At 36.8% G+C, this 14,960-nt stretch overlaps 1 protein-coding gene across 1 annotated transcript in view; it reads right to left on the reverse strand.

Moving 5' to 3' along the window:
• Positions 1–366: 366 nt before the first annotated feature.
• Tmem168 (transmembrane protein 168) overlaps positions 367–14,960 on the reverse strand; it is a 28,552-nt gene continuing 13,958 nt past the window's right edge. The window contains exons 4-5 of the mRNA XM_031381190.1: positions 10,518–10,792; positions 367–2,384 (exon numbers count right to left, since the gene is read on the reverse strand). Of these exons, the coding sequence (XP_031237050.1) occupies positions 1,837–2,384; positions 10,518–10,792 (823 nt within the window). The 3' untranslated portion in view covers positions 367–1,836. The remainder of the gene's footprint in view (positions 2,385–10,517; positions 10,793–14,960) is intronic.

A 14,960-nucleotide genomic window follows, 5' to 3' on the forward strand; every position in this document is an offset into this window, starting at 1 on the left:
CTAGAGAGAGCAATGCCTTTTCTCTTAGATAGGGAAGACTAGCTATTGATACACATAAATGTGCACAGCAAGTTAACATCTCAACATTATTCTCCTTATTTAGCTGTGGACCTGAGAAACCTAAAAATCATACAAAACTGATTTGAAATGACACCCATCTGAAATTCCAGACACGTACAAATGAATGATTCATTCAGTAAATCTACTATCTGTATTTCAAGCTGTAAAATAAGATTCATTTTTTTTAAAAAAATATTGTATATAGGATGCCACTAACTTCCAATATTATATCAACTCTTCAGTATTCTGGAGTAAGGAAATATTTTCAAATCAACCTGACACCAAACAAACTCTAGAGCAAAGGCATTTTGTATAACTTCCACTTTTAATACAGTAAAATATTCAGGAACTCTTAATTTCACATTAAATGAAAAATTAATTTTTAACAAAATATTATTCAAAGTATTAAGAGTACAATATTCAAAACATAGAAATAGGCTGTAGCAATGCTGCATAGATAGCGGTATACAAGTTCCCTGATGGTGTGACTTCTTTCTAAATAAAATGTCAGTTTTCAAGTCATCGGTAGAAAATGGTAGATGTGTTTGTTACCTTCTCTCTCTGGGCATGGAAAAATGGCTTCAACGGTGAGAAGTCACCATGGTAACAAAGTCTAATCTCCAATTTAATTACATCTTCCTCTTTCAAAGATGAAAATCTAGAATGTGAGGATTATTGGAAGGGAACAGGAAGTAATTGCCTCTTAAGGAGATACCCTGATCAGTGCCTACTTTACTCTAACAAAACACTGAATTAAAGTTTACAAATTACAACCACACCATTATGCTTACTTAAAATTGCCAAAATGAATACTTTTTTACATAATACAATACAGGTATACAAGAAAATGATCTGTTCCCATCCTTTGACCTTCAGCAGAAAAAAGTTATTACAATAGAATGTGAAAAGTAATTTTCATGGCAGAGCACTAATTCCTCTGAAATACTTAAGACAGGATGAATTGGTCAATGAGAAACTGATACATTTATTTTGTAAGTGTACTTTTTAAAAAGAATGGCAATTTACTTGAAAGGAATTTGAGCTGGAAATACTACTCTTTAAGAAAACAAAATTACCCTGAGAAGGACTCTTAAAATTACCAGTATTTTCAAAGTCCCTCACTAACCATGAAGGAACACTTTGTACCCTCTATAAGCTCTTATTGTTAATGCTTTCATCTCGAAGGCAGTTGGGGCTTTTCTGCTGTACTGGCAAAGGTCATAGCCAAGACATTTGGGTGTGGTGGAGAAAGGGCATTTTGCAGTCATTATGTGCAGGTCTCTTCCTGGTCCAAGAGTATATATATACTTCTGCAAACAGTCTTGGGGTCAAATCTAAATGAATGACACACATGAAAGAATCTATTAAGTAAAATGGTAGTTCTCTTAAAACACATTTGTCTGGTCTACATTCTCTAATGTATGCCTAGAAAATAAGGCATTAGGAATTGTCCATTGGCCATTCCAGAGCACAGACAACTGTGTTTCTTTTCACTGAAGACAAATGGAAAATTATGTGAAAGTGCACTGTTACTTTTAACATCTCTTACACATTTTTATTCAGCATTTTTATGACCCTCTGTGTATTTGTAGTATAAAATCATGCATATTCCCAATATCTTACATATCCCATAATTACTTAAGAAAAGACAAAGTGAGAGCAGCTACAAATGTAGCAAGGTACTTTCTACAAATAAAAATACAGCATACAAAAAATGGCAAGTTACTGATAAATGGTAACATGAACTCTCAATAATATCCTTCCTTAATGTCCAAGTTAAGATTTGACAAGTTTAAAGCCTTGTCCTGTGTCCAGCACTGTAGGAAGAAACCAACTCATTTTTAATCTTTTCAAGCACCTAAAACAAGCTTTGCAGATCCAAAAGAGGTTCAGACCACATAACCAGTTTGCCAAATGCACTAACGGATAGGTAATACGAGGGAAGTGTAACATCCAGTGCTTGGCCACATCACTTCCTGTCGGCAAGTGCAGTGTGTAGTCACTCCAGCGCTTTGACACACCATACACGGCCTTCACTGTGCGCCCCTTCTCAGTCCAGCAGATGTTGTTTGTGGAGTTACAGTTGTACTCTACCCAGTCTCTAGTAAAGTCACCCAGCTGTGGTGGGTCGGCTTCTTCAATATCTACTGTCTTCGCCAGCTCAGCCCCCTGAACTGCAACATACTGGTCATTAATCTTTCTCACTTCTTTTACCCATGGGGTTGAATTCTCACTGTCTAAGATGATGATAAGCCGGGAACAGAAGGAACCATTCTTTTCTCTCCACCATTCTAAAAGCGTATCAAGGCGAAGTATGTCTCCACCTGTGGACAAGAAAAAGTCGGTACAGTAGTGATTTCTGAAGTCTGTTTCTTTAAATTTTTAGAATACTTAAACAGCAATGACAAAAAAAAAAAAATAGATACCTTTTAAAAAGTATCTTTTCTGCCCTTTCACGCCATAGGGACACTTATTCCACTGCGTTCATAGTGGCCTTATCTGTGGTAGCCAGACACTGTAAACAACCCAGATGTCCCATAACAGAAGAATGGATACAGAAAATATGGTTCATTTACACAACAGAATACTATTCAGCTATTAAGAATGAGGACATCATGAGTTTTGTAGGCAAATAGATGGAGCTAGAAAATATCATCCTGAGTGAGATAAATCAGACCCAAAAGAATATACATGGTACACACTCCTGACAAGTGGATACTAGCCAAAAAAACTAGGATAGAATCCACAGAACGCAAGAAGGTTAAAAGGCAGAAGGGCCCAAGTGAGGATGCCTCAGTCCTACTTGGGAGGGAGAAGAAAGCAGAGGAAGAGGGAGATAGGTGGGGGAAAGGGGAACATGATCAAGTATTGGAAGAGGGGAGACAGGAGAGAAGCCCTGAGAGCCAGCAGAATGAATGGAAATATGCAACCTTGAGGGTGGGAGGTGAGGGGACCCTCTAGAAAGTAGCAGAGACCTCGGAGGTGAGAGACTCTCAGGACTCAAAGGAAGGAACCTTAGATGAAATGCCTTACAGTGGGGAGAGGGAACTTGTAGAACTTTCTTCTACCTCCAGCAGAAAGACAGGGCATCAAGCGGGGATGTGGTTACCATCCAGCATTAGCTGTCTATCATTGTGACTGAGACTGGCTGGGTCTGAAGCTAACTGCATTACCCAGCATACCTGCATTAGTATCACACTGCTATTCTGGGAAAGCAGCAAAAAAAAAAAAACAAACAAATGCTTTCATTGACTGCATCCAGTTTTGACACCACTGTAAATTGATTATGCTGAACTACTATAAGCCAGAGACTATCTGTAGATAAATTTAGTAAAAGAAAAATGAAATTATACAGAAAAGCAAACATTCCAAACTTGGGTAGAAACAAGAGCTCTTAATCCCAAATGCAAGCTATCACCTGGCTTTTATGACCTGAGAACTGATAGTACATTTTTACATAGGAAAAAAATCAAAAGAAGGTTTTATGAAATACTAAATATATAGAAAAATTCAATTTTCATAATTATTCCCACAAAGAACACTTGATCATCCACACCTTTTTCAGTTTTGCTCTATTGCTTTTCACAGCTACTGTGCTTACAGGGGTTCTACAGCTCAAGGTGAAAAGTCTCCAAATAATTTGCTCTATACAAAAATTATTGGTTATCCAATCCATCTTTGCCTTCAAAAGCAAGCCCCTCCAGTGTGAGGACAAGGCCATCGTCAGAAACCCTTCGCCCTTCCCAGGCCTGGAGGAGAGCTTCTAGGTGAGCTTCTATTTACAGCAGAGCTGGACCTGGAAACAAACCTCCAGCTCCAACACGCTAAAGTAAATACGTTTCTATCTGGCTGTCAATTTTTGCATTTTTTTTAAAGAATACATTAAAACATATTTATTATTATAAGTTTTTCCCCAGTATTTAGAAAAGACTTCATTAGTTTATTTTTATGAATAAGTTTTGCCCAGTATTCAAAAAAGACTTCATTAGTGTCTATGATCTCATCCATGCAGATAAAACCTGGCATATTTAATACAGGATATGGTCCTTTTACAAACTGGAAAAAAAATGAAATTTAAACTAACTAATGTAGCATTTAATTTCTAGACAATGCCAACTCAACATAGCAAACTGGCCCTATACATACTCTATTAATCCCTGCTGTAAATCACTGAAAAACAAACAAAAACAAGTTTTCTTTACCTTCATAAGTAAAATAGGCACCTACTAAATGAAGGAAACTTTCCCCTAAATTGATAGCACAGATTAATAATACCAAGATTCAGCATAACAACCCTTCCAGGTTTTGAAGTTACCTGGACAAAAAGTACAGAGACATCGAGAATATTCTACTAAGAATAAGGAGTGGGAAAATGGAAGAAAAAAAAGACAGGATGGAGAGATGGGAGGGAAGAGAGGAGACGGGTAAGGAGATACTGGGGACTGTTAAAAGAAAAGAAACATAGCAAGTAAGTTCTGCTAACTGCTGTGTGCTGGGCTTCCCAGTCACTAGAAGGAACTACCACAACTGCACAGTACTCAAAGCACTTTGATCAGGAAGTCACTGTTGCATATATACACCTGATACAGCATAGTTCTTACTTCCAGCATCTATACTAGAGACTACAGGCATCTCACTTTTTGCTCAGCCTGCTTGGTTATTCAAAGTATTTGTGTTTTCATGTGAATTTTGTTTGGTCCAACACAAGCCAACGAGTGAAGGATACTGCTGCCACTGGTGTCCTGAATGAGTCGGTGCTTATTTGCCGGCTGGATTTTGACCCAGTAAACAGAAGAATAACTAGCAGACAAACAAAACTTAAACTCGGCAGTTGTCAGAAACCTTGTAAACGGAGTTTTCCGTTTGTCAGGAAAGTCATGATTTCCCTTATCCTTTGCCCCATCCATCCCCGCCCCAGCCAACTCCTCTAGAAGAGTGTCTAGTACCTGACTAAACAAACAAGCCTGTAACAGAGCAAAGTCCCCACACCAGTTTCCAGGCTGTTCTGGCCCTCACCCCTCTACCAGCTCATCAAACTCCCAGACTTCTCTGACTGATAGCACCCCCTTATACACACACACACACACACACACACACACACACACACACACACACACACACTGCTGCTCCCATAAAATTGGCAAGGCTGTTTCTGCATTTGTTGTTCTCTCTGTCTACCTGCCAACAGCCCCGGCAGTTTGAATTTCTCAATATATCCTTATTTCTACCCACAAAATGTCTAGTTCCGTGGTTTTACTGAGCCCTTAGTTACACATTTTAGGATTTAGATTTTTTTCCTATGTATAAAGGATTTCATTATTATGGGAACTGGATTAATCTGTAGATTGCTTTTGCAGTATGATATTATTCTCTCAATCTATGAACATGGAGAATTTCCCATCTTCAACTACTTTTTTTATCAATTTCTTAGTTTTTTATATTGGTCTTTGTCCTCCTTGGGTAGGATTATTCCTAGAGTTTTGTTTTGTTATTTGTTTTACTTCTGAGTCTATTGTCAGTGATAATATTTTCCTGATTGAGTTCACTACTGATATACAAAAGGTATGTTGGTTTGAATGCTAATATGCTAAACTTTTGTCAGTTCTATGAGGCTTTTGGCAGAGTCTTTAGTCTTTCTAAGTATAGGAAATGAAAGAATTGCATACTTCTCCCTTCAGTTTGTGCCTGAGGCAGCTGTCCTCACCTCCTTCTATCCCTGGCTTTCTCAATGACAAAAGGACACAATACTGTAATTCTAGTAATCTATCCCAAGAAAAGAACAGAAGTAGAGGCTAGCCTGCAAACGTTACCACTGCTGTCTAAGGTAATATAAACTCTAAAACAAGGGGAACAGAAATAAACTATAGAATAATCTTAAGAAAATTTTATAATAAAATAAAACTTACAAAAACTTTATGAGGGAATTTTTATGTTATTATGAGGACAAGGTAAACACAGAAGCTTATCTGCAGAAATTATAGCAGAAGTTATTACTGTTGCCTTTGCCAACACAAAACACGTTTTTTCTGTTTTCCAAAAATTTTATCCCAGACTCTTTCCCTGTACTTCTAGGCTATAAACCCACCCTTGTGAGAGATGCTATCTGTACTTTCCAACAGTCTAAGTGACCTCTATGTTATTTTAGGGCCAGCATTAGGTTTATCTTCATCTTTCTCCATAGACCCTTGTCTTAAGCATTGCTTCTAAGTCAAGAGAACCCATGGTATGGACGAACCATATGGACTTTGCAGCTTCACTGTAACATGCCTCGGCTTTGCTGTGCTCACAGGACTAAGTTAATTGTTATCTGAAAACTTCTTTCCAAAACTGTGCTTAAATATAACAAAACATGGGAGCTGATGTGAGATTCTAGAAGTCTTTGTCCAGCACCCATACCAAAGGCAGGCAGAATCAATTTCATTCTTATCTTTTCAAGGATCATTTCCCTGCCTGTTGCAAAGCCTGCTGGGATTCTCCTCAGTGCAAATGATACTTTCACAATTAGAAAAAGTTTTAACATGCTGGAATTACTAGCAGAAATCCAACAAACTATTTTTAGAATGCATTTTTCTAAGAGAAAGTATCCTCTTTGTTAAACTATTTAAATAGTAAGAGTAGCTTTTATAATTTGCAACTCTGCTGGTAATAGGACTTCAGAAGCCAGGCTATGCCACAGTATCTATGTATAACTAATCATTAGCTGTTTACAAGAAAGGCAGAGATGCACACCTATTTATACAGTGCTCTAACACTTATGCACAGTGTTTTAGAGGCAAGACTTCAATACATGGTTCCCATGTACTACTGGTATTCTTCCAGTTTTTCAGAAAATGTCCAAAAGTTAACTTTTCATAATTTCCAGACTTATTAAATATCTCTGGACATCAGACTACACAGAAAACATAGACTGTAAGCAATGACACAAATTCCAACCTGCACAGAACATCATGCCTAGCATGGCACTCAAGGCTATTTCAACATTCTCAGCACATTCTACCCTAATTCTCTTGTAAAACCAACAAACACGCAGAGTAGCACTAAAGCCTGTGAGTAGCTTTTCCTCTGCTTTCCTGTAGTTTCTATCCTATACTTGGCTTTTGGCCCTGATACAACATACTTAGCTTTATCTCCAGTAACAGCAATTCACTACGTTTCAAGTAAGTGAGACTGCTTTTTATAGGTTCTGAGTATGATCAACTGATTTATAAACTATCTTATTTGTTGTTTATTTCTGTCTCTCTGATAAGTATTCTAATTGTTTTATACTCTAAAGCAAGGAGGCAAAATAATCAGATTAATCTTCATGAATTAAAACTCCATGTATCTAAAAAGACTATATATTCTAAGTAGTATCTATTAAAGGATGGAACAGAGACACACTGAGATTCTTGTTCCCAAAGTAATATTGTTTTGAACTTGAAGTTAACTTGTTAACCCAAGTAAAACCTAGTCCTAATGGATCATACTTCAAGTCTGCCAGAGATAGCTATTAATAAGTTATCAGAGTTTAAGTTCTTTGGCATTTGATTTGGAACAAATGTGAACACTTTCCACAAAGCAGGGGTGTTCTATTAGATTTCAAGACAAAATCAGTGTTAGAAGGCTGTGCCAGGCAGGTCTGGGAACTCTGTCTGAAGAGTTTATGGTCCTGGCTCAACCTGCCTACTTGCAAGTGAGGCAGGTACTGCAAGCTAGGCCCCAGGCAGCGTGCACCCCTGCAGTAAGAGATACCACAGAATAGTTAGTGTCCTACTACACTATACTCACCAGTCATTTCTCCTTTTTAATTTACTTTCTTACTTTGTATGATAAACTCTAGAACAGTAATATAACCACAAAACTTTTTGGCTAACAAGGGAATTGCATAATGGCCAATTTACTTATAGAATACTTCAAAGACTACAAAGATATTACTCTAGAATGTTACATCTAGATATTTATCAAAATTATAACTATTTTAAAATTAAGTTCTCAGAAATTGTTCCTAATTCCATAAAACTCAACAATACCCAATTTAGATACTATCTATTATATCTTTTTTTCTTTCCAAAAAAGAGAAAGGTGATATAAGTATTAGCAAGCTGAATGTATAGCATTTATTTTTAAAGAAGGGCTTGAAATAAATCTTAAAATATTTAAGAAGAAGATGTAACCTTTCTGAAAAACATTTATGTTAGGTATAAATCCATAATGGAAGTACACATAAAAAAACTTACTCCAAAAATTCTCTTCTTAGCCAGTTGAATGTGAAGCAGCCCACCTCTAGTGGCAGGCTCCACTCAAGAGGCAAAGTCAGGAGGATCACCTGAGTCCACATACCAAAGACAAGCCTGAGCAACACAGAAAGAGCTAATAATTTCTTATAATACGTTTAATTGCAGGGATATGGGCTGGTGAAATGGCCCAGCGGTTAAGAGCACCGACTGCTCTTCCCGAGGTCATAAGTTCGAATCCCAGCAACCACATGGTGGCTCACAACCATCTGTAATGAGAAACAAATAAAATGGGCCAGAGCAAGCAGGCAGAGCATGCAGTCTGGAGCAAGCAGGGCTGGAGCAAGAAAGAATAAAACATTTTTTAAAAAAAATTGCAAGGATATGCAAATATCCAATAAAATTGATTCACAATGTTTATTATAAATATTACAGTTACAAAAATCAGTCCCTTTTGTCTGAAATTTTATTCTGTGGCATTGTTAATGGACTAGGCCTTTTTAAACATGCTCTGCGCTAGGAGATACAGACCCCCTATTCCTTACCTACAGAAGGCTCATTTCTAGACTGTCATTCAAAAGCTACAGTAAATGAACCTATAAAGTGCATTCACAGAGTTCGTGTTATTCTTCTCTTCTTTACACTGGTAATTCATATTAAAAAATTAGAATTGCATTCACTGACTGTGAAGGGTGGCAACATGAGACAGAGTAAGAAAATATGCCAGGAGTTGGGCAGAACTGGGGACGATCAGAGTAAGTTACATACTGCCTTCAGCTTCCACTTCATCCTCTGAAAACTGTAAGGTGACAGAGAACTGAAGACTTTATAGGAAAATCAAATCAAAAGTTCTTTACTAAGTACTAAGTATTTACTCCTTAAATAGTCATTGCAGTATTTAATATTAAATTGCAAAAAATAAATTAAAAAAAACTGCTTTCATGATATAACTTCAGTCACGAGTCAGACATGAAACTAGTGGGCACAAGCTGGCTTGAAGCCATCTGCTATCTGAGCTTGTTTCTTTCTGAGGTTCTTACTGGCAGCTCTGCCTCTATCCTGTGTGGTGTCTCCCACTGAGTGTAGGTATGATCATCTTTGTATCTATGACACAGGCTTATGACAGAAACACTGTACAATCACTTGGCTCCCAGGTTCAGAGGTTTCAGTGATGATGCTACTGGATGCAGTGGTACAAAGTGGTTCATACATAACAGTGCAGAAGCAGAGCAAGCTACCTGGACTGGCTGGCTGGCTGGCTGGCTCCTTCTTCCTTTTTATTTCACTTAGCCCTCCAAACTATCATGTTGCAGCACTTCCATTCAGGGACGTTCTCCTTGGGCCTAGGGATCCCTTGTCTGTGGAAATACCCTAAAGCACACCCAGAGGTGCTTTCCTAGTCTGCTGCTTACTACTAAATCAAGACAGTTGGCAATGAAGTTCAGACATCACAACGTTTATACTTACATTTTACGACTATCATTGTTTTGATCTCAATTTAAAACTAGGGTGGATCTAAATCTAAATGATCTATTTTCAATCTAAAATAAGAAAAGTCTTACTTTTTCATGATGTAGCTCATGAATTTTCATACCTATGCACTACTTAAGGATATCCTTACTACTACATTCCAACTTCTCTTAGGTTCTGGGCATGTAATAATCCACAAAACAAAGTCTACAACTAATGAATGAAATCTTTATTATAATTAGGAAAACTGACAAACTCATGTAATACTTCTCTGGACCCTGCCTTGACAATAAAGTGTTTTCTTTTTCTATATACAGGTAAACCAAAGTTTTTTTCCCCTCAAGACTCTAAAAATATATAAATGCATCAAAAATCTAAAATACACTACACTGACACTTTAAGGCCAGTAATACTGCACACATGAAAGCACTACTGAAATCTGAACTTAGAGCATTTAAACACTAAGAAGTACTAGTCAACCGTTCATCAGCTTCTAAAAGATATTACTATGTGGAATGATTTTGAAAACACTTTTAAAGGCAGAGAGAGATTAAGTCTCAAATCAATCACTTTATTTTCCTCTCTAAATACTATACAGGAAACCACTCTCAAATCCTAGTTACAGCTTACTAAAATGAAGCAGGTATTCCTGGCAAAATTAAAAGTAATCATATAACTTTGCTCATCTGTGAAGCAGTGAGCTGAGAACTTTAATGTCCTTATGTAAATATTCCATGAATACATACATTTCACAACTGACAAAAGTGAACTTACCTGCTAGAGCCCACTCTCCTGAGCCATGGGTGTGTCCACTATAATACAAAACATATGTATCATGTCTCGGTCCATCCACTGTCCGAAGTTCAAGGAAAGCTTTCAGTTTGGAATGTAGAGTATCAAAAGACAGTCCACTTGTGGAATAGTCACATCCATAGGTCTCAATCATATGATATGCAAAAAATCTTTGGATGGCATTAAGCATGCCAGTAGACCTCAAATTCAACTCCTGTACATGCTCTGGTGGAAGGAGTGTTGGCTGGCCATCAGGACTGCAAAAGGAGAAAAAAACAAATCTGGTTTTTAGAAAATATTATTCTGGAACTACCTGGGACATATATATGTCTCCAGCAGAACATCTTATCTTGCATATAGTCTTGTTGCTTACAAAATTCCCAGACTTATTATTATATACCATCCTTTCATATGGCATGAATGGAGATTTATATTGTGGTTTGATTATACGATCAAACTAACTTCTAAAGAAACACAATTGTTTTTTACCTGCTCAAATAAAGAGCAGGAAATCATACTTAATTGCTCTGAGCCACCTGCATATTTCATACAGATGTCTTTATAGAGCTATGTATTCCTTGTACAGTTTGTATATTGCAGAATAGAAGACCAGAAAGGCATCCCTGACAGGATTCAGCCTTAGGGATGCTGAGATGGGAGACCTATTGTTCCAGCTCCTTGCCTGATCCTATCTCAACTGCATCAAAGCTGTTTCCTCTAAAGACTTGCTTCTTGCACATATTCAGCAAGCTCAGTTGATCCAGCCTTTCAGACTGTTCCAATAAGGACTTCATTTATACTTGCACTTTCTCAGCATACAGAGACTGGACAATAAAAGCCTTTGCTATAGTCTTAACAGTTTTTCTAATTTTCTTGGGTTCCCCACCAAAAGGAATTCTTTGCCACAAATCAGCAGGAAGCATTATAAGGAGACTGTCATTCCAGCCCCTTAAGTTAGTGTGGATGGTTTTGGTTATTTTATGAATTGTAGATATATTGTCATTTTAAGGGATATTATAAATAATTATGGTTTGGGATAGGGAGGAAATAAAATAGGAAGCTTAGACTCAGGGATTTTTATCTTTCTTTCCTAGGGAAGGGGAAGGGGGTTGAGAGAAAGGGGGATATATAAATATTATAAGAAATTGGACAAATATATGTAGATTGTTGAATCTACTCTTAAAGCAAAAGCATTTTATAGCCATAATCTTACATTGGTATAAAATTTTGTACATTGATAAAAAAATAAGGTTATATTTTGTTATACTGGTACAGAATTTTGTATATTGATACAGGTTTAAGGTTTCTCATTGGTATAAATCTTTGTATATTGAGACAAATTTAAGGTTAATTCTGTTACAACATGATATATGTAACTTTTTTTTTTTTTTTTTTTTTTTTTTTTTTTTTTTGAGACAGGGTTTCTCTGCATAGCCTTGGCTATCCTGGAACTCACTCTGTAGACCAGGCTGGCCTTGAATTCAGAAATACGCCTGCCTCTGCCTCCCAAGTGCTAGGATTAAAGGTGTGTGCCGCCACTGCCCAGCCTTACAACTTAATATATGTATGTTTCAACTCTTAGGTATGCATTGTGCCTATGCATCTAATTTAAAAGTACAAGGTTTAATCCCAGTCCTTTTAATAGCTGCTATTACTCTTTAGGATAATTTAGCAATGCAAGTTACTAGCCACTCAATCAAACTCAAGACATGTTAAACTCTAGTTTGGATTACTACCAATATATATCCGGGGTTGTACAGATAATAGGAACCTGGAGACAAGCAACATTTGCTTGTTCAGATATGCTATGAATAGATAGATGGTCTTCAAAACCTCAGAGACTCACAGAACACTGACTGCATTTAAGATGTTTTCTATTAATGTAAGGCCTTTTTTACATTGAGACAGCAGGTCCTGGCAGCAGCCCCACTCAACTTAGAAACAGATGATAAGCTTTGAAAGGCCTCCATATGGAGTTGCTTCAATTGTGGCAAGCTAGCCACTGGGAAGCAAAATGCTCTAACTTTATCTGTAGACAGAATTCTGGAAGTTGATTTCCAAGCTCTGCCAAGACAGGGTAAGCAAGTTCTTCATAATTCCTGCTTCACAATAGCTCTGTCTGATATTCTGGGCCAGAAGGCTGAAGAGAGATGTTCTAATGTTATAGAGAATATTGGGGACTGTCCAAGTTGTCAGCTGTCTCTGTCATTTAATTTTTATGGAAATTACATCCTTGTAGCTTCCTGCATACAAGTAATATTTCTTTCTTTCTCAGGCCTCTGATGGTGTTGAAGGCCAGAGCTTAAGTTGTTTATGACTTAAAAAGATAGTCTAGGTCTAAGATGGTAATTTTAGGAGTGTAATACAGGTTGGGATAGAAATTGATTTAGATGCAGAACTCTGAAATTGCCAAGACTGGAAAGATAATAAAATACTTTCCCTGAATTGCCAAATATGAACAGACTGAACTTTTTAAATGTAACTTTTACTAAATAATTTTAATAATAATTTCATAAGTGTTCCTAGGGTATATTGTTTAAGAGAAAGAGCCTTTTTTATTTAGACAAAAAAGGAGAATTGTTGATGTTTGGTCTGTTGCTATGTATTGTAATGAAAAATTCTATACACAAGGTCTAGGCCTACAAGTAATTTCTCCTGTTTACAAGCTTTTGTTGTGCAAACCTTGCTCCTTGATTTAAAACTATAGGTTAAATAAATTTGGCTACAGCCAATTACTGAAGGGTTTAGAGGTAGGTGGGTTAGGAGTGACCTGCTTGGAGAGGAGAGATCAGAAGGAAAGAAGATGTAGGAAAGGAACCATGAACACATGGCCAGGAGAAACAGCAAGTATCTGGTGTACAGTGCTGGGGAGGTAGCCACGCCTGCAGTTAGAAGAGTAGATTAGGGTTGACGGCCAGTAATTGTCAAAGCCAAATAAAATAACCATAGTCCGTCCAAGTCTCATTTGTTTGTAAGCTAGTCAGGGATAAAATTAAACTGTTCATAGTTCAGGGCTGAAGAGATAGTTCAGTGGCTAAGAGCACTCACTGCTCTTCAAAAGGCCCTGAGTTCAATTCTCAGCACCCACACAATAGCTCATAACTGCTTCATGCTGTCTTCTGGTGTGGAAATGTAAATGCAGACAAAGTAGCCACATACATAAAATATATAAACAAATCTTAAAAAAGAAGTAATCTACTACATTCTCATCCATCCTCTAGAATGACTATCCATCATCAACTATGCTAACTGAAGGGAAGGTATCTCTGCTGTAGTTCCTTTCATGTTAACAGTTAAGTTTAGAAAAATCAAAACATGGTTTCTAAAACTTGCATTTCTTTTTAGTAAGACTGATAACAATATCTCATGAAATACACAGCACTATTTTTTGCCCTTATTCGTATTTTCTTACTGAATTACAGATACTGAATAAGAATTTTTAAAATTAAGATTGTACTGTTTCAAGAACAAAGAAAAGGACATTTTCTTCTTGAGAAAACTAAATTTACACATAAAACAGGGGAAGCAATATGTAGTGTGATTATATATTTAATATCTGTAGTGAAAAACACAGGATCTTTGTAATGCATTCAAAATGTACTAACTCAAGGTACAGTCTAAAACAGAAGATGGTATCTATTAACAAGGATAACTTTAAAACAGTTACTAAGACACAGGTCATTATAGTACTGAACACTAACTGAAGACGTGGCCCTGATCCTGGAGCAAACGGTACCCTGGGAAACACTGACCTCTGCCTGACAACTAACAGAAATAAAAAGCTTTTAGTGATGGGGAAGAAAATCATCACTGCTCTCCTTTCCAAAACAAAATTTCAGAAATTTCGACACTCTAAATTTTACTTCATGTACCATCAGTCCTATCCCAGTAATGTTTCAGTATTTACTAAAATATAATCTTTTACATATTTCTGATATTTAATGGTAATCAAAAAAATTAAGTCACATAAACTAAAATTATAATGGGACAAAAATTATGAATTAGTATTTCCACAAATTCTTTCTTCATTATTGCCATGTCTTACATTATGAGAGCTTTCCTAAACTTCAGTTCTCATGAGATCCCTCTACTTCTAGCAAGTCTTCCATGCAGACCAATTACAAATCTACTTGGGGGTTCCTATGAAATATTTGAAACCAGATTTAAAAAAAAATGTTTCAAGTTATCCCCCCAATCAAAGGAATTATAGAGAAAATTTAGTCATCAGAACTCATTTATAGAGAAAACCATCTTTATTCTATTGTAAATATAGTTAGCTATTAAAAGATTTAAAGGTAGTAGTGTTAGTAATTTCAAAATTTACCTACATTTGAGGAAAAAATTTATAAGAATGAAACCACAAGCTGGGCAGTGGTGGTGCACGCCTTTAATCCCAGCACTTGGGAGGCAGAGGCAGGCAGATTT

Source organism: Mastomys coucha, unplaced genomic scaffold (assembly GCF_008632895.1).
Source record: "Mastomys coucha isolate ucsf_1 unplaced genomic scaffold, UCSF_Mcou_1 pScaffold20, whole genome shotgun sequence".
Classification (NCBI taxonomy): Eukaryota; Metazoa; Chordata; class Mammalia; order Rodentia; family Muridae; genus Mastomys; species Mastomys coucha.